This window comes from Sminthopsis crassicaudata, chromosome 4 (genome assembly GCF_048593235.1).
Source record: "Sminthopsis crassicaudata isolate SCR6 chromosome 4, ASM4859323v1, whole genome shotgun sequence".
Lineage (NCBI taxonomy): Eukaryota > Metazoa > Chordata > Mammalia > Dasyuromorphia > Dasyuridae > Sminthopsis > Sminthopsis crassicaudata.
In genome coordinates this window covers 368268483-368293008 of record NC_133620.1, presented here as the reverse complement: position 1 = coordinate 368293008, position 24526 = coordinate 368268483, and the positions used below count along the sequence as shown (strand labels likewise).

Below are 24526 nucleotides of genomic sequence, written 5' to 3'. Positions count from 1 at the left end.
CCACCGAGCCTGGAGGAGGGTGGGGAGTGTGCAGCAGGGTGCTCCGGCCAGCAATCAATGAGTTAGGACAGGGTGAGAAATTTATTTTTCAGCTTCTAGGAGGGCATTTACAAAGAGAAATGGAAGGAAATTAAAAGCTATAAACAAATACCTGCCACCTTCATTTCCTAGGCCATTTCTTGATTAAAAGGAGAAAAACTGTAGGGCACTGGGACACTCTGGACCGGGAGAGACCAACCTGGGATGGGCCCTAGGCTGCGGGGACACCTGCTGGTGAGGGCAAATCAGAGAGAGGAAAGCCCGTTGAGGTGCCCCCCCTTACCTGGACACCCAGCACCCAGGAAGGGATGGGAAGCTTGGCATCCGGCCTCCCAGGGACCTGAGGGTGAAGCTGAGACAAGGGCCACGGCCCATCTCTTTGCTGCCCCCTCTCTTCCCCATCCTTTGCCAGTGTCGGAGGCTCTGGTTTGCTTTCTAAGGAGTTGGGGGTGGAGGAGCCCCCGCCCTTGCAATACAAACCAAACACTCTCCTAATCCCTTTAACGGGCAGCGCTGTGGAGGCTATAAACCAGCCTGACTGGAGCCTCGGCAGCAAGGAAGGGCAGGAGGCCACGAGCCCTGCAGCTGCTGCCTCTGCCCTGTCCCTCCCCCACTAGGCCAGCCTGAGCCTCTATAGTCCTGGGGCTGCCTGGCTGGAGGTTCAGATTGAGACCTGAGGAGGTGGGCCTCCCCTCCCCCTCCCCGCAGTCCCTGGCCAGCCAAACCTGTACTTAGCATCTACCCACAGAGAGGCCCAGGGGCTTCTGGCCACATCCAGGTGAGGACTTCCCAGTCCCAGGCTGGGGGGGCTTTGGATGTGTTTTCAGCTGAGCAGGAGAGGGCAGAGGGAAATCTGGCCCACCTAAAAGTGCTGACTCCGGCCGAGTCTGAGCGCCCGAGGGCGCAACCTCAGGCTGACCCTGGTAGATGCTGCTCTTTTAAGACCGTCCCTTCCCCAGACTCAGGGCCCCCTAGTCCGGACACTTTGAGGCTCTGGGCTCCGGGGAGTCTCTGACCCTTATGAAAAGAGGCCTCTGAGAGTTCTTGGTGTCGGCATCCCTCCTCTGACCAGGCAGGGCCCTCGTGTTGCCAGACGAGCCTTCCCAGATCCCTCGTGGCATCTCCGGATAGCTGTCCGGCTAGAAGGAAGGACCGAGGGCTCTGTCGGGGGGCAGGAAGAGGAAGCAGCGGGATGGGAGGCCAGGGAGAGGACATGGGGCTGGGAGGAGCCAGGATGGATCGTGCTGGTGGGTTTGGGGCTGTGGAATCCTAGACCTTGAGTGGATGTACCCCACTCTCTGTAGAGACATCCACACTGGGGGCTGGATCTTTTGAGATGGAATAACTCTTTTAGGGACCCCTTGCAAGGCCCCTAATTGCAGACATTTTCAAGCATGAAGCTTTTGGTCCTAGGGAGTGGGGAGAGTAGCATCTAGAATCCGAATGGGAGTCATGTTCTCCTTTTCCTTCCCTGCCATCCTTATTCCCCGAGGCAGATCCTCTCTCGGGTACCTCCGCATCCTCCCACCCCAACGCTTCTCAGTGTTGGAGGTCTGGGGCAGCCAGAGTCCGAGGGCGGAAGGCTTATGTTCTGCCGTAGATCTTTGAGAGAACCAGGCTTTGAGCACTAGAAGGGACATAGTCCCTCCTATAGGTGGTGGGCGGAGGTCAACGGCCATGACGGTTTCCCCCCCAACTGTCTCCTCCAATCTCTGACCTTTCCATGATTCCCAGGGACAGCACTCTAGCCTGGGACGTGCGGTCTAAGACCGACTCTGGAGGGGGGACCGGGACCCGTTGATGTGTTGGTGAACCTTGTGTGAGACTGGTTCCGTGACCCTGAGCCGGTGACTTCACCTCTTTAACCCTCCCATCTTGCAGATGTGGTGGATTCCCTTTCCCCCACCCCTGACCACTCCAGCCTCCGCAGGCACAAAAGGTCTGGAGCCTTGGAATAGGACTACCTTGTTTCTGAGCCCAGCTTACTTTTCTGGGAATGGTTGTTACTCCCAGGCACTTGGGGGAAAGGACTGGTGATAGGAGATGGGATGTTGGAAAAAGCTAATCTCCAGTAGCTCCAATGGACCAGAGGCCATCATTCTCTTTCTGAGGGATCCAGGTAGATCCCTGGAGACAGACAGCGGTAAGAAATTCAGCAAATGGTGTGTTCGGGGTTATAAGGTGAGACCTCCATAGCCTTGGGAGGGAGAAGGAAGGAGGGAAAAAGAGTCCCAGCCTATGCTATGTCCCTCATTGTGCCCACCTGAAATTTCTCAAAAGATAGGCTGATCCCACCTTGCCCACTTTGACACGAGATCAAGCACTGCATGTGTTTCCGAGTAAGCTGTGACACTCCCACCCACCCCCCAACTTTGCACTTGCTGATGTGTGGCTCCCAGCCCCTTCCCCTGTCTCCTCCGTCCTACTGCTTCCATCTTGGAAGCCTTCCCTTTTGGTCCTCCCCTCTACTCCGACCCTCCCCCCAGGAGTCCCTCACAGATCCCTACGTGCATGGCAATGTCCTCATGGATGGAAATTCTCCATAAAGCTGCAGAGCTTCCAAGTTTGACGTCCTTCTCCCGGCACCCTCTTAAAACTGCTTGCAAAACGAAACCAAAAAATTCATTTGCCTCTTTAGCTATACCCATATCTTTTCAAAATAGTTGCCTCAATGCTTTTCTTTTCAAAAGGAAAAAAAAAAGGAAAAAAAAAACAATGTCATCAGCCCAGCGTTCGTGAACAACCCTACAATAACAAAGCATTGTGTGCGCGTGATGGAGGAAGGTAAGGCAACATTTTTCTAGCTTTCTAGCTTACTTAACCAGGGCTGGCGGGTGGGTAGGGTGGAGAGAAGCCATGGACCAAACACCCTAAGACTGGCTTTCCCCAGATAGAGACTTCCTCTGTCTCCCCAGGGCTGCTGGGAGAATCCCCACGAGCTTGGCCAGGGAGTGGCCGGTTCCCTGGATCCCGGGACTGACCTAGTGAGAGGAATGGAAGCCCCTGTCACAAATTCACCCCCAGCATCTCCACAGGGCTAGCGGGCTGGGCACGCTGCTGATCTGGCAGCACTCGAGGGGCTCTCTCGTCCCTTCCTTTCCCCGAGTGGTTTGGAATAGGCTCGTGGCCTGATGCACAGGGTTCTCTGGTTGGCGCCGTGGGATGAAGTTGGCGGTCATCTGCCAAGGGTTCAGAATTCTCCAAGTCTTTGGGCTGCCTGAATGAATCCTGCTTCCTTCCGCCTTCTTTGTAGTGTATCGACTAGAACGGCTAAGAGATCCCGTCCACAGGAGATGACAGAGCGTCCAGGGGACAGCACATTGCCCCGTAACGTTCCCCCAGGCTGAGGGACAGCAAGAGCAGCCACAGGCGCTTGTTGATCAAGCACGGGGACAGCAGCTGTCCAGACAGTGATTGTCAGAGGCCATCCCTGTCGTCTGCTTGTAGACCCGACACCGGGGAGGGGCAAGGGAGGAGCAGAGGAAAGGGGAGATGTGCTGTCTAGGCCTGGACTCTCTGCTTGTCTGTTCCTGAAGCGCCTTGTCCTGGGCATGCTGGCATTCCTCTTAACATCCTAAGCCTTCCTCTCCCCTGACCCTTGTAGTGAGAGGATGATGAAGTTCCTTCCTCTCCTAGGTACTGACCCTGAGGAAGCATGGGGGGGGAGGGGATTATCCACCAGCATCCTCCCTTCTCCTTCTGCCAGGAGCTCTTGAGCACATCTCCTCGCTTTGCCAGCCATTCTCCCTCCTCCGCCCTCCAACCCGCCGTCATGGTATAAAAAAAGAGAAAAGATCTGGAGAGATTTCGGAGTGTTGGGAGGGGGCGACACGGAGAGGGTGCGTGCCCCTCTCCCCACGCTCGTGTCTCCCCGAAACTTTTGGCTGTTTTCCTTTCCTGGTTTGCATCTGAATTCTCTTCTCTTCTCTCTGTTGCCCACAGCTTGTGCCTTTCTGGTTGGGATAGGGATGAGTGGCAGTGTGGGGGCAAGGGGGGAAGAAGGGGCTCAAATCAACTATTGCCTTGTTTCCTGCCCCCTCCCTGCCTCTCACCTTGGGGACTAGGCTGGGCATTGCCGTCCAGAGAGTAGCACCTAGAGCGCATTCAGCTTTCATCCACAGGACACAACCAGAGCGAGCTGGGGGCTCTCGCTGCCTTCCACAACCACTTTCCTTCTACTGCAAAAGTTACCGAGGCTCTCGCATCCTAGCCCCCACCTTGGAATTAGCTCCGTTCTTGTCCATCTCCTTAGACGGGGCCCATGCTCTGTGACCAGCCCTGGAGTCACAGCAGCCCTGCCAGGATCCTTGCAGACTCCTCCGTCCCAGCCAGAGTCTCCCAAGCCTGGGGATCCCCAAGACATTTTTAGGAGATTCTCAAAGTCAAAAATATTTTAATAATAGTATTAAAGACAATTAACCACATTAAAAAAGTTCTTTGGGAGATCCTTAATAATTTTAAGAGTAAAAAGTAGCCTTAAGACTCATCCCAGAGCCCCTGATGCTGGGTGCCGGTCACAGACAGTACCAGCTGCGATGGTTCTCCGGTGGCGGCCCCGCTGCTGCTGCTCGGAGCCTGCACAGGGTTGGTTTTACCCGGGGAGCCGGGGCCCCTAACCGCAGGCAGCTGTGCATGAGGGGGACCAGAGGCCCCAAGCCAGACGGGCTAAGTACAGCATGGCCGGGCTCGCCACTCCTGGCTGACTGAAATTACCGCCCTGACTTTGTGAGCCCAGGGAGGAAGGGAGGCCGCCTGGCAGCCCCTCACCAGGTGCCCCTACTCCGCATGGAGCTAGAGCTAAATGGGGGAAGACCCTTGTACTAGAGTGGACAGTCCAGGCCCAGAGAGCCCGGGAAAGGGCCGAGGTCGGAGAGGGAGCCTCCATCCCTGCTGGGAATGTCTGAGCGCCTCTGCCTGTGCTCTGGAGCCTCTCATCAGCCTGGCGAGGAGGAGGGGAGCCGGAGCCCTGTGGCTGTCCTCCGTCGCCCCCATGTCCTGCCAGCTAAGCCGGTTCTGCCACAGTGGTGATTCCCATGGTGAATCGGAAAAGTGGTTGATAGCAGGTTGGATGGATGAGTGTGTGTGAGAGACAGACAGGGAAAGGCAACCCCACGGCAGAGCCAACCATACTGAAGGATCTCTAGAACTAGGAAGGCCCAATGGGCAGAGGGCCACCGGCTGCGGATGGTGTGGCAATGGGCCTACAGACTTTGGACCTTGTACTATGGGGGCCACGTGGGGGTTGGGAGGCCGGCAGAGGAGCACTCCTCCTCCCTGCCTCCCCCTGCAGACCCCGTTCCTCTCCCAGGCCACGAGCTGAGCTGATGGGGCCCCTCCTCTCTGCCGGAGAGACCGTCTGTGCGGCCTGCATGGACGTGTCCATCTTTATGCACATGCATGGAGCTAATCATGTTGCACATTGGCAGGGATGCGTCTGGCGGGTGCCGGCTCCACAGCGAGGTCGGACCTGCGTCTGGGGCCCCGAGCTCTGGGTCAAGCCTGGCCAGAGGCCGGCGGTCGGGGTGGCCAGCGGTGAGACGGCGCAGACAGCCGGCCTCTGTGACGCCCAGAGCCCTCGCCCCCCGGCTGCCAGCCTTGACCTGGGATGTTTTCTTTGTCTTGCAGAGCTGCAGCGAGAGGGAAGCATCGAGACTCTGAGTAACAGCTCGGGCTCCACCAGCGGCAGCATCCCACGCAACTTCGATGGCTACCGGTCTCCTCTCCCCACTAACGAAAGCCAGCCCCTCAGCCTCTTCCCCTCCGGCTTCCCCTAGCCTCCTCCGACAGCAGCAACTCTGTTTCCAGGCAGCCTGCCCCCCCCCCCCCACCCCAGAGGGGAGGACTTGGCACTGGGGACACTCTCCAGCCTCTGCTCTTTCCACTGACTGCCCTGCCCACCACACTGAAGAAGAACCCGGCCCGCTCCCCCGTCTGCCATGGCGAGGATACCCGCCCCCCAAGGCCCCGCTGGCTCTGTGGCCCGCCTGCCCTTCCTCCCTCCCGTGCCCCTCCTGGGAGGACTCAGGAACCGCAGCCCCCCTCCTGATTGCACATGCTGTTAGGCACTGGGTCGGGTTTTGCATTTCCTAACCCCTGATGGGGACAGCCACTCGTGGCCGGCCGCAGAATCCAGAGGATTCGGATGGACCGGGCCCAAGATCTGGCTCCTCGAGGCCGCGTGGCTGCCGTCCCTCTTCCCTCTGATCTAACAAAGCATTGCTTCGCTGTTCCCCTCTCCCCTCACCCTCCTGTCACCACATGAACTGAGGCCAGGAGCGTCATGGAAAACGGAGGAAGAAGAAAGCCGTCTCTTTTCCTGCCCTCTTGCCCCTTTGGCTCATGGGAAGAATTGGTATTTCTTACAGTCCCCTGTTTTACCCTAATCCTGTATTAAGATTCAACTCTTCTCTTTGGTGAAGGAAGCCATGGTTATTGAAACTCTGTAAGAAGTGCACGTCTTGTCCAATAAATCAAGCTGAAATCGGGTTTTGTGTCCCTGAGCTGGTGAGGGGGGCAAAGGGGCTCCTCCCCAGGGGCCGGACTGAGCCCTAGGCCACAGGCCCAGCTGTCCCCGTGGCCACGAGGGGAGGGAGCGGAGGGGACAGGAGGTGGGAAGGAGTGCTGACTCTAGGCCCTGCCATATGGGCTCTGGTCCAAGCACTGCCCACCTCTCCTCTTCTCCTCCCAGAAGAGGATGGACCGGTCCTGGGCCTCCATGAGTCTGACATGCTGGGCCAACCTGGTGAGAGAAAGTAGGCCAGAGCCTAATGCTTATCTATGTGATTGGAGTTAGACTTTTGGGGGGAGGGGGAGATGGGCTGGTTAATTCTCAGGATAATGGATCCCTGGGGGAGAGACAGAGAGAAAACAACTGGGGAAGGATGTAGGTTCTTGGTCCCTGAGCGCTTTAGGGAGTATTCTTCTATTGTCCTCCTACACACACACACACACACATACACACATCAGCCTTGGAAGTCTGAATCAAACCCAAGGAAGAATAAGTTACTTCAGATCAAATTTTAATGGGATGGAATCATAAAGTACATAAAGAACCCTGCCTATCCTTTGATCTTCCTATATAATGGCTATAAAAGTCTGATCCAAACCCTCAATCAGAAACCTTATAAAGCTCCTACTGTGTGCAGAACACCACCACCTTGAGACTAGATGAGGTACCTTGTTTAAATGAGACATGATCCTTGCTCCTGGAGGAGCTTACAATCTTGGAATAAGGCACAAAATTCATATAATGTTCAATAATAGTTTAAACTGCTATTAGAGAATTCCATGAAGTTCAGGAAAGAAGGTGCTTACCAGCCAGAGATCAAGGAAGGCGTTTGAGTTGTTTTAACAAAAGGATAGAAATCAAATAGAAAGGCATTCCCTCGAGAGGGAACAACATAAAAAAAGCTAAGTGGCAGTGGGAAGGCACAGGGCAAGGAACCCAGAGGGATGGAGAAGGGGAGGCAGAGACCGAGTTTGCCAGAAATATAGAATACTCTGTGATGAGCAATTTAAGATAAAGCCGGAAATGCCGCATGATGGCGGATTGTGAAAGGCCTTGAAGGGATGATTCTTCCAGGCAATGGAGTTTGAACTTTGCTTTGTAGGCAGTAGGGAGCCACTTGGCTTTTTGAGCAGAGGGATAACGTCACTGGATCGAAGCATGGCAAAGACTAGTGCGGGAGAGGTGACAAGGCAGAAGAAGACTTGCAGACAGTAATGGAGGTGGGAAGGGCTGGTCTAGTGTAAGTAGAGAGAAAAGGCAGTGTAGGAAAGTTGGAGAGAGGTCGGAGGCTCCTAGGCCCAGAGCTGGAATGGGCCGCCTCCTACAGCTGAGGAAACTGAGGTCTACCCAGAAAGGTAAAGATGTTTTCCCAAGGAGAGAAAGAGTCAAAAACACTTTCTGCCGTGGGAGATGAAGTGAAGAATGGTGCTCCAGAGAGAAAGAATAAAAGCAGAGGGTGGAGGAGAAGGATGGTGAATTCAATTTCAAATTCAAAATTTGAGAAGATAGCAGAATATCCAAGTAGAATTGTACTACAAGCAATTGCATGATCATAGAGACTATATGTCATCCAGTCCAATAACATTTTTTCCTAGTCCATATTTTTTAAATGCTGACTATGTGCTAAGGAAAAATGTCTAGCAGAAATAGCTGAAGCTTCTGTAGCACCTTAAAAATCCACAAAAAGCCTTGCATGATTTCCTGTGATGTTCACAATGATCAGATGAGGTTCTATCATGATGCTTGCTTTACATATGCCAAAATTACAGAGGAGTGAGGTTCAGCCCTTTGCCCTTGCTCCCATTGCTAATATTTAGGGATAAAATTTGAACCTGGGTATTTTATGATCTCAAGTTCAGTGGGGGGTTTTCCAGCGTGTCACTATACTGTCTAATATTCTATTAAACTATAGGATTCTTGAAAATATCATTTGTCTCCCAGTACCTACCTAGCATAGTACTCTGTATACAGTAGGTGCCTAATAAATGTTTACTTGTAGATCAGAGATTTAGAAATGGAAAGGACCTTGGAAACCATCTAGTTCCCCTTCCCTCCCCATTTTACAGTTGAGAAAATGGAGACCCAGATGTGACTTGGCTAAGGTCACACAGGAAATAAGATGCCTCTCTGAGCCAAGATTTAAATCTAGATGCTCCTGCTCCAAATACAACATCACCCCTGAAACTGATGTATTAGAGAGGCCCACCTAGGGGCTCGCCATGGTGCTAGCAGTAGGACCAAATCTTCATCTGTCACCTGCTGAATTTTACAAAGGAGAAAAATGAGGCTCACAAAAGATCTGGGTTTTTTCCTTGCAAGGCAGTTGTGGTTAATTGTCTTGCCCAGGGCCATGCAGCTAGATGGTTTTCAGGTGGGAAGTTTAAATCAAGTAGTTAATAAGTACCAACTGTATACCCAGCATCATACTGGGGGTGGGAGGAACAGAAGGATAAAATGAGAAGGCTGCGTTCAAGCAGCACCTTCTCCTTCAGTCCAGTGGGTCTAGAACTTGGAAGAGCAAGTGAGGTAGATCTGGAGGTTGTCTGTGTAGTTGCAGGCAGTGGTGAGAGTATGCAAAAAACAAAGCAAAAAGCAAAGCAAAGAGGACCTAGGACAGGCAGACAAGAGGCAAAGCAGGTTGGTGTATACTGGAGAGGGTATGGGATGGGGAGAAGGGTTTGAAATTAAGAAACCTTCATTTGACTCCTCACCCAGACACCTCATGTACAGCAGAGCTTGCCAAGTCTGGAGTTCAGGACTCCAGGTTTCAAATCCTATCCTTGACCCTCACTAGCTCTATGGTAAATCACTTAACTTTGTTGTGCCCCATTTTTCTCATCTGTAAAATGGAAATGATATTTGTTCTTTGTGGCTCAAAGCGTAAAGCAGAAAGTGCTTTGCAAACCTTAACATGCTAAATAAATGTAAGCTACTAATAAGAAGACTAGAGATTTAGAGCTAGAAGAGAACTTAATTCCCTCATTTTTCAAACAAGAAAAGTGAGGCTCAAAGAGAAGAATTGGGAGAGATTCAAGCCAAGGAAAGAACATTTAATGGAAAAGAATTTCAATAATTTCAAAAACTGCAGAGAGAGGAGGATTAATGAAGCCTGAATAAAATGGTCATTGGACATGGATATTCAAAAGTTACTGGTGATCTTTAAGAGAACAATTTTAGTAGAGTTGTGGGATAGTGAACTAGTATTAAGTCCCCACTATGTGCCCATCACTTGCTAAATTGTCAGGATACAAAGAAGCAGCCCCTGCTTTCAAAGAGCTTTCAATCATCTAATGGAGGAATCAATATGTAAACTAGGAATAATGCGTACAGGGTAAATTGAAGAAAGGCACTAGGAGATGGGAAAGGACGGATATAAGAAGATAAGGGCTGCACCAGAGAAGTGACAATATCTAAGGAGAGAAAAGGTCACATATAAGAGATAGTGCAAAAGGAGAAATGAGAGCAGCAGCTCATCATGGAGGCGATGGGCATAGGCAGCTTTTTTCAAGACTTTTGACTGAAGGAGGAACGAGATGGATTCAGCAGGAGGATGGGAAAGGACAAATGAGGAAGAAGAGACCGGTTACTGTAGTAAAGCTCTAAAGAAATCAGGAAGAAAAAGGGTCAGGGATTCAAGTAGAGTTTCTTCTTCTATGATAAGATACAGGGAGGACAGAGTGGATGCTTGTACAGACATTTTTTGAAGGATGGAGGGCAATCGAAAGCTCGGATCAGTCTGATCACCTGTTAAGGGTCGGGAATGAGAATATATCTGGAGGCCTTGAAAAGAAAAAGCCCCAACTATTTAGGGGGCTGAGATTAGGGAGTTGAAGAGTAGAGAAGATTGTCCGACAGGAAAGGGCCAGCTGAAATAGTTCGTCTTACCCTCTCAGCTACAGTGTAAGCTCCTCGAGGTCAAGCACTAAGACATGGTTCCCTATAATTGTCATTCATCCGGAGATGGAGATATTTCCCTCCTCAGTAGAAATGGAAACCTATCAGATTTCACCTATCTGTCAAACTTTTTTTGTGTCCATTGGTCTTGCCTAACTATTTTTTCTTTCTTACAAGAAAGTATTTTATTGAGCATGGGATATAGGAAATTAGTGTGATATAAGAAAAATGACAACAGACCTCAATAAAGCTTTTAAATAAAGAATAATTTTTAAAATAATCTCCACATACCCCTGGAAGAAGATTGTGTTATAATTGTACACTTACTGGCTATGTGAGCCTGAGCAAGTCACTTAACCCCAATTTCCTCCTCCCAAAAATTAATAAATGCACGGAAATTAAAGTGAAAGCTGAGGAATTTCAGGAAGGCTGGATCACTCCTACTAGGAAGAGAGGCATTCAGGGAAGTTTTTCTCTATTTGTCAACAAATAGAGGCTTGAAGGAAGAGCATAATTTCACCTGGTGGACATGTAGAGATGTTCTCCAGCTCTATCTAAAAATCTAAAGCTATGAGTCTCCAAGCATGAAGTGGGCTAGGGCAGAACTGGGCAGGGTGGGAGAGAGGATGGCATGTCCAAATACATGCAGGGAGAAGGGGGCAAAAAACCCGTAACCAATGGAAACCTTAATATGAAAAACCAACAGATAAAGCCAGTCTGATTGTGAAAAGGAGAATTGGAAGGAGTAATGTGAAAAGAAGTTGCCCTGGAACTGAAAGATATAAAAATCTGGATTAATGTAATACCACACCTTGATTCCAGAGGGTTTATGCTAAAACACCCTCCCCCTTTTCTTGTTCTAGAACTGGTGGTCTAGAAGTGCAAAGATGATATAAAAGCTGTGAGAATGATGGCTTGATTTGCCTCGTAGGGACCTAAATCTAGCCTAATTCCCCTTATTTTACAAATAAAGAAACTGAGTCTGAGGAAATTTGGTGACTTGCCCAGGCCTACATAAGTGGGTAATAAAATTTGTACATTCAGATTTACCAGATTACCTCTTTAATATAATCTGCCTCAACAGTGAATGCACAGGCATTCACAGGCATACAAAGTCCCTGCCCTCATGGAGCTTACAGTCTAACAGACATGGTCTCCAGGGTCTAGGTGCCGGCAGCTTGGAGTGGATGGCTCCTCTTCCTTCAGACCTGGCCTCCCACAGACACTTACCTCTCCTGCTTCCTTTCTGGGTGCAGAATAGCCATGATGTATGTCAGCTCTCCCCTCAGCATTCGGGCAGTCTTCTGTGCATGGACTCAATGCCTCCAAACCAGATGTCATTTTCCCTCAAAGTCAGGACAACTTTGACTTCTTCTAGTGGCGCAAAAGCCTGCATCAGGGGCCAGACTTGCAAGACTGGGAGAAAATGGAAACAACCTCATTATTTATCTGCCCAGTGGCCTTCAGTCAGTGCAGAGGGCAGAGTATGTAAGGACCCTATCCACCCGTGATAAGCTAACCTTAGGCTGCTACTACTATAGCGGCTGGAGTTATCAGAGATGTTTCCAGCCCAGAATTGTGGCTAATCTGGGAGAACACAAGTGGCCATTCCACAGTTTATAATCATCAGAAGGTAACAGCTAAGTAGTGAGGGCTGACAGCATCCCCTTAGCTTTAGGGCAGTGCCCTCCATATTCTCAAGGTCTCTCTGAAGAATTTTGGAATTAATTGGGAGCTGTGGGAAACACTGGCCCAGGACATTGTTGTGCCCACCCCAAAGAAGGCTCTGTGCCGTAGGAGCAGCTCAAAAGAAATGGGAGATGTGCAAATTTGGAGACATCTCCACTCCAAACGTGCAGAGGGACTATTTGTGCCTGATCTCCTGCAGGATCTTTTGGTATCACATTGGTCTGAGCAGCCACAGCCGGACACAGTGTACCTTTGTCCCCATTCCAGTGAAGTAATTTTGCTCTTCTTTGAGCATGAAAGACAACAGCCACTAACCATGTCCTGTGAGTCTAGGACAGTCCAGGCGGCGTAGCCTGGTAGTTAGGGCAACAGAGACCTGCTCATGATTGTGTTCCGTGACCTCAGGAAAATCATCTAACCTCCTCTTTGGCCCTCAATATCGCTGCCTGCCAAGAGAAAAGATTACTGCCTGTTCCCTGGTGCTCTGAGGTGGAGACAATCAGAATGAGACAGGAGATTGATCTGTGTATGTGCTAAATCCTAGGGAGGAGTCTTAATGAGACTAATCTTCAAGGCCTCCCCAAGGAGATCTTTTCCTGAGGGAAGCCAGACAGAAACAAGTTCATGTTCCCAGAGTCCACTTCCTGTGGAGTGCAGCTGGACCAAACCCACAAGATGACCACTGGTGGTAACTCCCGGGGATGGTTTTCAGAAAAGCCCCAAACGCCTACAACAGAAGGAGCTAGCATCCTCACGTGCCTTTTTCTCCTTAGCATGGTGTGGCAACATCGTCCTTCTCTGACCCATAACTCTTCCATCAGAGGATTCTCGAGTTTCTGGAAGAACCAAACTAGGGAGAAAACAAGCACATTCAGAAATGCACCTTTTGGCAGGAGGAGGATGAAGATTTGTAGAATGGACTAGAAACCCAGCTTTTTCCTAGGACCCTGAACACACACACACACTCACTGTCTGTCTCTCTTTTTTTCTCTGTCTGTCTGTCTCTCTCTCTCTGTCTCAACATCATCCTTGTGATTGGAGGAAGGGGAGAAAGGAAGGAATTTCTGAATTATCTGAAAAGAAAAAATATATAGATGATATTAAATAAACATTGAAAATACAAGTTTAATGAAATAATTAAAAAATAAACACCGCCCACCCCAATGATGACACTTCTAAATGTTCGCCCCAGGGATCCTGGGACCTGAACCCCTCAGAGCTGTGCTTGGCACCCTATCTCATAACCTCATCCCTCCAAAACTCTTAAGATTTTCTGGTGTCCCAGATATAAAAGATACCTGTCCTGAGGTATCTATCTCCCAACTAGTTTGTAAGTCTCATTTAACCTTTACATCTCCCTAAGCACCTGCATACAGTAGGCGCTCAATAAGTGTCTGTTGTTCTATATTGAATTTCTGTCCTCTGGGGGCTTAGGGTGTAGGTGGTTGGTTGAGAAAAAGGAAAAAATGCATACTTCTATTCATGAAAAATGTCTACACAAACCAGATCTCAGCAAAGCTGGGAAGAGATTTTTCCCAAAAAGGCAATAGGGGAGGAAGCAATAGCACCCTGAAATCCTAAGCACTGGCCAGTCAGTGGTCAGCCCTTTAGGGCTTGAGAAAAGGCTTCATCTCTGTTGCAAAGACTGAGAATTCTGGAAATGGAGTGAGGCAGGGTGAGAGATGTAAATACATGCCTTAGTTACCATACACCTGTAAGCACCGTGACTGGTGGGATCTTAGCCTGAGGGAAACCTTAGTAAATAGAGATCCCACCCAGGGGCAAGGATCACCTCTCAGTACTAGATTAATTGTTGTCTGTGTTTTGTTGTTGTTTTACTGAGGTAATTGGGGCTAAGTGACTTGCCCAGAGTCCCACACCTGGAAAGTATTAAGTATTTGAGGCTGAATTTGAATTCAGGTCCTCTTGACGTCAGAGCCAGGGCTCTATCCACTGTGCCATCTAGCTGCCCCACTCTGTTAAACTGGAACCAGAAGTCCTAGATCTCTCCACTTCAACTAGCAAAGTAAAGGAGTCAGGCCTTAGCTCTTCCTTTCAGTCCTGAGATGATGGAGATAGGTGAGAAGGGTACAATTTTCTTTGGAACTTCTTTAGAGCATTATTCCCTGACTGTGCAAATCACAATAGGAAATAAGCAGCAACCTGCCACACACACTTTGCCACCTGCCTTTAGTGACAGACACATAGACTTGAAAAAATCTTAATGCCAGTAGTGTGCCAGCTCCATCTTCCAACGCAGGATCCTAGCCCACCTATAACTTCCTGGATTAGGGGAAGCTTGATGAATGTGGACTGAAGAATCCCAACTCTGACACTTTTTGGCTGGGGGATTATGGACAAATCCCTCTGTTTTTCTGAGATTCTATTTCCTCCTCAGTACAGTTACTGGGTCTATATTATGAGAAGCAGAATGGGGGAAGTAATAGATTGAGATCAGAACTTTGGGTCAGCAAAACCTGGTTCAAATGTTTCCTCCTACACAGCTAGCTGTTTGATCTTGGACAAATCACAAGTCTGAGTGCACCCAGGCAACTCTCTAAAACTGGAATCATGCAAAAAAAAAAAAAAAAAAATCTGGATTAAAATCCTGTCTCTAATACTCGTTATTTGTATGATCTTGGAGAAGTTACTTAATATTCTGAGACCTCAATTTCCCTAACTAAAATGAAGAGTTGGACTAGATCAAAACTTCATCTTTTTTTAAATGTACAATCCTCTTAAATATATTTCCACATTTGTCATGTTGTACAAGAAAAATCAGACAAAAGAGAAAAACCATGATAAAGAAAAAGCAAACCAAAAAAAAGGTGAAGATATTATGTCTTGTTCCACATTCAGTCTCCATATTTCTCTCTCTGGATGCAAATGCATCATTTTCCAACCCAAGTCTATTGGAATTGTCTTGAGAAGAACCAAGCCCATCACAGTTGTAGATCAAAGCTTCTTAAACTGTGAGTCGAGACCCTGTGTGGGGTGTTATAACTGAACATAGAGATCATAAAATTATGATTTATTAACAGTAAATTTTGATTTGTAGACCTATTTTATATACTCAGGGTCAAGTAAAAATTTCTCGGATAAAAAAGGATAGCCAGTGGGAAAAGTTTAAGCCCTAGACTAGATGGTCCCTTCCCCGGACTTACAGAAATACAAAACAGCCTCTTTGGTAAAAGGAATTCTCTATGCCAGGGAAATTACAGGTCCCAACAATAATAACAAAAAATCCCTCTATTACCTCTCCCCACAGGGCTATTGTGAGGTTCAAAGAATATAAAGTATGTAATGTGCCTTGCATAATTTAAATGGCCATAAAAATGTCAATGTGGTGGAGTGGATAGAGAGTTGGCCCGGAACCCAAGAAAACCTGGATCCAAGTCCACCTCACCTCTGTCACACATTGGCTATGTGACCTTTAACCTCTCAATGCTCTAGGCAATTCTTAAGACTTTAAATTGGAGTGAAAGAGCTTATTTTCCCTTTTGGAGGGAGTTTCTTCATTTAGGAGTTTCCTACTGCCAATAAAATCTTATGTTCAGTCACTGTGTTACAATTATTTGACAGTGTTCATGAGTTGAGGAAAGCTAAGAACAACACCACCACATTACCCTGCATCCAAAGTGGTGATGGCTTCTGAGCTCAGCTAGTTTAATAGATTCTCAAAGATCAGTCATGAATTTAGAGCTGGAAGTAAATTTAGATGTAATTGATGTCCAGTCCTTTCATTTCAAATGAGAAAAACTGAGGCTCACAGATGTCTCAGTCTAGTCTTCTGCTTCTCTTTCTCTGTCCCTCCCTCACTGTCTCTATTTCTCTCCTATCTTTTTGTCTTGTCTCTCTTTCTCTGTGTCTGTCTGTCTCCCCCCCTTTCTCTCTCTCCCCCCACCCTCCCTTACTTTGTCTCTATTTCTCTCTTCCTGTCTTTCTCTCTTGTCTCTCTCACCGTCTCTTTATGTCTATCTTTTGTCTTCCTCCTTTTCTTTTTTCTCCTCTTTTCTCTCTTCTTCCCTTTCTCTTGCCTGTTTTTCCCTCTTTTTCTTTCCTCTCCTGCCTCTCTCTCTCTCTCTCTCTCTCTCTCTCTCTCTCTCTCTCTCTCTCTCTCTCTCTCTCTCTCTCTCTCTCTCTCTGTGTGTTTTTCTGTCTCTGTCGTCTGTCTGTGTGTGCGTGTGTGTGTCTCCTCCTATATCTGTCTTTTTGTCTGTGTCTATTTCTCTCTATGGGTATGTGTCTCTCTGTGTCTCTATCTTTGCCTCTGTTTCTGTCTGTCTCTCTCTCTTACACACACACACACACACACACTGAAGGACTAGAGGTAGCTTTTGAATCCAAGGTTCTCTGCCCATAAATTCAGCTTCCCTTCCTCCCTTCCTCTATTCCCTTCCTCCCTCTATTCAACACCAGCAAAGTCTTATCATTCTGGCAGAATTTTCCAGAATTTAGCAGACAAAGGTTCTGTCTTGGAGACACTCATTTCACTTCCATACTATTCCAAAATTGGAGGAGGATTTTAGTCCTCCTTTAGTCTCCCCCAACATGTTTGATTATAAAGATAGATTTTTAAAGAATGGAACCCTAATCCTAATCTCCTCCTCCCCACCCCTCCACTTCCTATAGAAGTTTTGAAAAGGAAATGCGGTCCAAATTCCATCTCTGACAAACCTTTGTGACTTAGCATAAACCACTGAGCTTCCCTGGCCTCAGATTCCTCCCCTACAAAATAAAGAAATTGGACCAGAATTACTTCTGAGATCCCTTCTACTCTAGTCCTAAATTCCTATAAACCGACTTCCTTCCCACTAAACTCTCTAAGCCTCAGTTTCCTTACCTGTAAAAGAGGAACAATTATATATGTCTACCTACATCAAAGGATCAAATGAACCAGGGGAATCGGCTTTTTAAGGCCGGATGCCCTAAGAGATGTGGTCCACTCGGAAACATTCCAGTTAGATTCAGCTAGCTCGGCGTGCTTCCTCTCCCAGCTCTACTCAGAGTAGTTGACTCAGTCTCCTCCAGGGAAATGGGTCCGTGAGAACACCCAGAAAGATCCCTCCCCACAAGCCAACTCTCTCTCTCCTTCCGTGTGTGTGTGTGTGTGTGGGGGGCCGGGGGGAAGTGGAGGGGGTTGATTTACTTATTTGGAGAGTTTTGCGTAGAAAGAGATTACAAGTAAAAAGCAAAATATCGAGTGCCCGAGGTTTGAGCAGGGGCGCGCTGAATGTTCTAAGCCGGGACCCCTCCAGCAGCCTGCCGGCTCGCTCTCTCTCCTCCCTTCAGGCCCACAGGAGGCTTCCCTTTCCTCACCGCCCAAGGCTTCGGGGTGTCTCTCCTAGCCGGGGTGGGAACCTTGTTGGAAAAGGAGCAAAAGAGGGCGTTCGTCTATTTTGGAAGCCCCCATTTTTCGCCGGTCGCATCGCGGGGGATCTCCCTCCACCTTCTTTCACCTTCTTTCATCAAGTTTTCGTTGGAAGGTCACCCCCTCGGGACTTTGGTTCAGGAAAGCAAAGCAGAAATACAGCCGCGGCCCCCGCGGGGCAGGTGTGTGGGCGCAGGGCCCCCTGGGCTCAAACAGCTTCCTCCAGCCACCGGGCGCGACCGTCAGGGTAGCTGGGGGGCGCAACTGGGAGAAGAACCCGAAAGCTAATGAAAGGGTGAAGGAATGAGGAGGTGTAAAAGGAGAACGAAGTGGGGCGAAAAAACAGTTTTTACCTCGGATTTAAAAGCTTTTTTAAAACGAAGCACATATTCTCATAGAATAATTTGTGATATGGATGAAGAGACAGCTTTCCTGCCCTTTCCAGGCTAGTTCCCGGGGCTCCTTTTTCTGCCCTTTTATTTGAGGCAGCCCTTTCCCAGTCTTTAGTGGCCACGTCTCTCGCCTTTTAACCTTCTCAGCTCCCAAATTCTCTCATTTTTCGTCCTTTGCTCTTCCTCTCTCTCCTACACACTCTACGTCTGTTCTCTCCTTGGATTTTCGTCTCATTCATCTCTGCCTTATTCCTCTCAACCGTCTCATTCCCAACCCCTTCCTAGTCGTACAGAGCTCTAGACGCGACGGGGAACTTAAAAGTCATTTCGTCCGAGACTTTGGAGAACACCAAGTCCCGAGAAGAGAAATAGCTTCTCCAAGGTCCACACAGGTGGAAGAGTTGAATTTGAACCTGGGTCCTTTGATTCCGAAGACAGCGCTCCTTCCTCACTATCTATGCTTCTCTAATATCTCTGTGAGCCTCATTTTTTCTCTCTCATTCTCACTCCAGCGTTTCTCACCCGACTCTCTCTCCCATTCCCCTCATGTCTCTTTCCGTCTCCCGTTTTCTCTCCGTTCCTTCTTTCCCTTCTCTCTTCCCCCTTTCCTGTCTAACTTCTGCTTTATTCAGCTTTCCCACAAATACGAATAGAGAAAGCCTACAGGTGGTAAGAAACTGCGGCAGCCCTACGCCCACCACCCCAGAATTGCCCACACAGACACAGGCAAGCTCCTGGAGCCGATTCCCGGGAACGTTTCATTCACCTTCCTGGAAGATGTGGTGCCTCAGCACTGGGAGCTCCGACAGAAGAAACAGCTCTGGCCACCTCGTTGCCTTTTCCCCCTCTCTCTTTTTATTTTTTCTCCCTCTTCTCCCTTCTCCTTCATCTCTTCATTCTGTTTCAATAACCTTCGAGTTCTTCTCCCAGCTCTGTCCCGGACGCCTTCCTGGGTCACTCAGTGGCCCTAGACCGCCCTCAGGGCGCAAGAGGCCTTGTGCCCACACACCTGCTGGACAGGAGGGCTGTGGGTGTGCGCCCGCCTTTGGTCCTTAGGTCAAATTACCCGAAGAGTTGATCCTCTAACGAATCCCAGGTGTACGGGGAGGGTGGAGGGAAACCACCTGGGACCGATGCAGATGGGCAATAGTGGGAGAAACTGAGGAACAGGGCCCTGCTCCTGGGGGCGGCAGCCTGCGGAAACTGGGACTCAAGATACTCGGGCGCACACGCTCAAGCTGCGTCTGAGGACTTAGGCTAGAACAGAGCTCTGAACCCTGGAGGATACAACTTTGGGAGGACTACCCAACACGCTCGTTTATCCTGTTCTTTTTCGGCATACTGTCCTCACAGACTCAGCCTATGGCCCCGGGAGATGGAGTGGGAACCGTTGTACTTTGGGTCTTGACTCCAATATGACGAAGTTTTCCACATTGAGAATTAAAAGCTCTTCAGGGTCCCAAAAGGGATGGAAATACACCTCCCTTCCATCTTTGCAGAGACGGGGTGGGGGGAGGGTTAAGAAGGTAGATCTGGGCATAAATTAATACTTGGTTGATGTGTCAGTTTCATTGCATTGCTCCCTCCCCCTCCCCTTAATTCTTTATTATGAACGATGTCTCTCTGCAGAGGAGAAAAAGGTATGATATAATGGGAAATAAAGGCGGCGTAAAACCAAAATATTTCAGTAAAATCTTTTTAAAATAATTCAAAACTGCATCTGTTGGGGAGAAGGGGAGGAGAGGAAAGGGCACTGGGAGAATTCTCCGAATAGGAAAGTGTCAGAGGATTCACCAGTGGAAAAAGAACCCTGAATAGTGGATGTCCTCGATTTCCACAAGCGCCATGCTCTTTTTCGTTTTGGGCAATGAAGACTCGAACCTGAACTGGAGGCTCGGGGCTGGGACCGAGGCAGGGCTGGAGGCGGCTGAGATCCTCGACCTTCACGCACCCATTGACTTTAGTGACAGGAAGGCTAAGATGGAGGAAGGGAGAAGGAAGTTTTCTGTTACATTCAGATCCCAACCAACACACACACACACACACACACACACACACCACCCTCAATTCTACGTCCTTGCCTCTGTTGTTTTTTTCCAATTTATTCGTATCGTGGCTTATTTGTATAGAGTTGTCTGTATTTTGTCTCCCCTATTAGATTGTAAGCTCCTTAAGAGCAGGGTTGGTTTGTTGTTATTGTTGCTTTTCTTTTTATCCCCAACGCTTAATACAGTACAGGTGCCTGGGCTCATATGTCGGGACTCCGGAAATGGCCACAGGGAAAAAAATTTGCCTACAAAGTTGAAGAATGGCAGCACCAGCGCAATCCTAGAGGACTTCCTGGAGGAGACAGAGAAATGCTAGCTCTAGAGAAGCAGCTAGCCTCATTAGAAAAGTCGGGAGCGAAAAATCGATTTACAAAAACACCAGCGAATAGAGGATGGTGATGGCGGCGGTGGTCTCGTGACGGACTGGAACAATTTCTGTCTTTGGTCCGGTCTCGTTCCTCATTTTTGCCTCCGAATTTAGATTTAGAACTGGAAGATACCTCAGAGGCCTTCTTTCTAGTTCAACTCCTTTATTTTGCAATCTAGAGAGATTTAATGTTTTCCCGAATATCTGTCAGGGAGCGAGCAGCAGATTTCTTGGGATCCCTCAACGCTGTACGCTGGGGATCCGCTGTCACTGCCCGTTTCTCACGGAGGTAATTAAAGAACTGCGGGGTGATAAGGAGGGGCCCGACAGCGCCCTTCTGAGAGTGGGGCTTTTAAAGCCATCACGGACGATTTGCCTAAGTGGTCGGGACAGGACCCAGCAGCTGTAGTGCCCAGGTCACCAAGTGTCCCTCTTTCCCCCTGCCGGGGACAGAGACACCGAGACAGCAGGAGAGACAGAGACAGAGACAGACACCCATAGCGAAGGGCCCTGGGCTCTGTCTGCCGGAGGCTGGCGCCTTGGGCAGCTTGGCTTGCGGCTAAAAATAGCAAGGGGAACCTGAGGGACTCGGAGAGATAGATAGCTGGAAAGTCGGATAACCGGGGTAGGAATGGGGGGTGGGGATGGGGGCAGCACTGGAGCTGCGGGGCTAACCCAGGAGCAAATACGTGCGTTCACACAGCGAGATTTAACCCGCCGGAGCGAGGAAGCCCTGGGGTATACATTTGTCCTTGGGTACCTAACCGCCTACGCTCTACGTCCCTCGAGGGGTAGAGTGATGCCGCACTGGGCTCTGGGTAGAGGAAAGAAACGGTCAGCAATAGGACTTCCCAGCTTCCCACCCGATTTCGTTGTGGGGGGGGGGGGGGGGAGAGAAGGTAGCGCCAAACTAGAAAGACCAAGAGAGCGGATTATCCGCAAACCCGAAACTCTCACGAGTGTCAGGGATGGGAAGGACAAGTTCTGGCCCACCTGGAAAATGGACCCTAAAAATTGAGAAATAAGAAAAGGAAGTGGGGGTAGGGATGAGATGTTACGAAAGGGGAGAAGAGCCATACGCGTTGCCTCTCCTTAAAAAAAGAACCCAGCCTGAGGCCACAGCTCGCTCTCTGGCACTCAAGGGACTAGGATTCGGCTCTTTTGTCCATTCGGCTTCCTCCCCCGCGCCCCGGGGCGATCGGAACCTTTCTCTAGGCCGCTTCCCTCCCTTCCCGGCAGCTGAGGGACGAGCAACCTGGGTGTCTCGATCAGCCTCCAGCTCCTTGGCAACAGGGCACATAGAACCAGGGGAACCGGGAAGGGACTAAGTGACCCGTCGGGTGGTGTTCAGGAACAGGGATAGTGGAGGTAATTCGGTTATGGAGAGAGTTCTGACTCCCCCCTCCCGGTTGTCCGCCTCCCAATCCCACCTAGACTTGGCGCCTGAGTTGGTGTGTGAGTCCCCAGGAGGGGGCCGGAGGGAGGGGTCCCTACAGTCGGGGCGGGCTCGGCGCGCGTCCCCCCGCCCTTCTGCGGGTGCAGGCCAAATGCGAAGTGACAGGGGCCGGAGCTTTGTTGTGGAGTAGCAGCCGCCTGGCGCCAGCCACCCCCCCCCCCCGCCCCTACCCCCCTTCGGGCCCCCCAGCCCCATGCAGGAAGAGCTGCACCCCCCCTCAGCCTCTTAAAGGGACATGCACTTACTGCCCCCTGGGACCCACCCAGATCTGCAGTTCTTTCCCTCCTCCCCGCCTCTCTCTACTCCCGGCTCTTAACCCTCATTGCATTCGGGCAGAAGTAGTGCCCGGGCTCTAGGGAAACCAGAGATGGAGAAAAAGATGCTAGGAGCCCAACGCTGGCGCGGGGTGTCTGCTGCTTCGCGTTCTTCTCCAGAGCTGGTTTTCGATGCCCTTTCCAATCTCCCTATAGACCGTTCTCTCACAACGCTGGCTGGATCAAGTGTGTCCTAGAAAGTGCCCTGAGAAATGCAAGCGGGACTTTGAGGTGGGAGGTTGACTGTACTGAGAACGGAGGGAAGCACAGGTGTTGTGTTGGGCTGGGGGCTGGGGATACCGAATTAGGGGAACAAAATAATTCGAAGAGTTGAGAATAATTCTGGGGAGGACGTGCAGCAGGAGTTGACACAATCACTGAACCAAGACAATGCCCCGAAGAGAAATACAAAACAGCCCGGACTCACTGGGTTTTTTTTTTAAGTCCCCAAATGTGCATGCACAGAATTTGGGGTCCAGGAGCTGGCCTGCAGAAGAAGCAAGCACCTAGGCGCCGGCCACGAATCTGGAGGTCCTAAAAGATCCCTGCAGATTACATCCTGCCCAGGCCGCAGGCAGTTGTGCCCGGCCTGTCCCTTGTTTCCTGTGTCTTTCACTGAGGTCAGAGATGGAGGTGGCACACGGTGTACATAGGGCTTTACGGAACCTAGCACGGGGGATTATTACACGGAATGCCTGCAGGGCGGACAGGAGCACCCACAGGAAGATAACCAAGGCAGACCCGAAGGAGGAACAAGAGTCCAAGAGCCTGGTCCAGGGTTGAATCCAGCCCCCATGACTCCAGGCCGCAGGTCACTGCAGCTACAAAAAGGGTGCCTGTAATCCGGGAGCTGGAGGGCTCCAAGGACAAACTGAGGGGTGCGTGTGCGGGAGTACAGTGCTCAGTCTTAGTCTGTCCAGGAAATATGTGGCACAGTGAGAAACCTTGGGCACCTTGTTCTATGTGCGGCTATATGTAGGTACGTAGCCTAAGCCTGGGTATGCAACGTACAGGACATTTGGAGGAAAAAAAAAAAATCATCCCTTCCAGAGTTTAGTGGACTCGAAACAGACTGAATTGTCTTCCTGACAGGTTATTTCTAGGTACTTGATACTAGCTAGGCACAACATAATATGACCTTAGATAAATTTTTAAAAATATTCTATGTAAATACTATATATTTTCTGTTAGTATGTTTGTGGAACGATAAACAATAGGCAAAGTTTTTAAAAATGGAATGGAGACGACTCTGTCTCCCAAATTCTATCCCCTTGGGTGTAGATACACCCTACAAAGAATGGGGACTCCATTGTACCCGGTGTATTCGTTCTCTACTTCACCTTCGTATGCGTGCGTGTATGTAACCAGGTGCCGGACAAGGGGGTGGATAGCTGTGGACAGTTCTGGACACAACCTATTACCCAGGACCTGCAGACAACAACATGGAGACGTCAACATACGAACGCACGCACAGTCTGGTCAGTCTTTAATAAAGACCTACCTTCGGCTGCCCGAGACTGAGCAAAGCGCACTCACACACACACGCACACGTACACTTTACTATCCTAGCCCACGTCAAATCCAAACCTAAGGAAGATAGAATAAACACTGCTTGGAAAGTCTCCCCCTACCATCACCACCATTGTGCCATACTTAGGCGGCGCTGATAAAGACTATTCTGCACCGGATGCGGCGAATAGATCTTGCCCCGGGTTTAAAAAGCAACACTAAACTAGCAAACTAAAAACCCATTCTAAAATGTGGCTACTGCGTTCAGCCACAGCCTGCCAGAGGAGATGACAAGACCAGAGTAGAATTCGGTTCTTGGCTCTGTCTAGAGAGTTGAGAGGGTCTGGGAAGCTCCCGTGTCAGATTGAGATATTAAAGGCTGGACCACTTCTGTTTGTCCCGATTCTTTGCCGCCGCCGTCAGCCCTGAGAACATCCTCACCTTTTCTCTGTCTGAAGCTTTCCCTCCAGGGACTCCAGTACTTTCTCTCAGCTAACGTCTCCTCTAGCACTGAACAATTACGAAGGGGGTGAGGGGGGTTCTCCCCGGCTGAGCTCTGGCCCCACTCACCTGGTTTGGATGGGGTCTTGTGGACTCGGCTCTGCTCGAGGATGTCCGTCTTATATGTTGCTGGCAGTCCTTGAGCGCCCAAAACTCTCGGCCTTGGAGACTGCTTTGCTGATGCTCTGGCCGCCTGGGTCGCGGGCTTGGGGAAGTACAGACTGATCTCGGACAGCCGAGCAGCGCGGGCATCGATCTCCGCTGTTCTCGTACGGTCCCGAGCTATCCCTAACCCACTGCCTAGTTTCCTCCGCTCTCGGAAACCCGAGTGGAAACCGAGGGGACAGACCTCTGTCTGTCCCAGGACATCGGTGATAGAACTCTACGCACCCCCCCACCCCCGACACAAAAAAAGTACATCGATTAAGGGCGACAGAC

The 24526-nt window shown here is 49.8% G+C and overlaps 1 protein-coding gene across 14 annotated transcripts in view; it reads left to right on the top strand.

Annotated features, from left to right (window-relative positions):
* BCAS3 (BCAS3 microtubule associated cell migration factor) overlaps positions 1–6524 on the top strand; it is a 784754-nt gene extending 778230 nt beyond the window's left edge. For 10 of the 14 annotated variants that reach the window (XM_074262034.1, XM_074262038.1, XM_074262041.1 and 7 more), the window contains one exon: positions 5665–6524. In XM_074262034.1, coding sequence (XP_074118135.1) covers positions 5665–5813 — 149 coding nt within the window. In that variant the 3' untranslated portion in view covers positions 5814–6524. Of the gene's footprint in view, positions 1–2729; positions 2824–5664 lie in introns of all 14 variants that reach the window. The other 4 variants (XM_074262036.1, XM_074262028.1, XM_074262030.1 and 1 more) reach the window with 1 other exon arrangement.
* The last annotated feature ends 18002 nt before the right edge of the window (positions 6525–24526 follow it).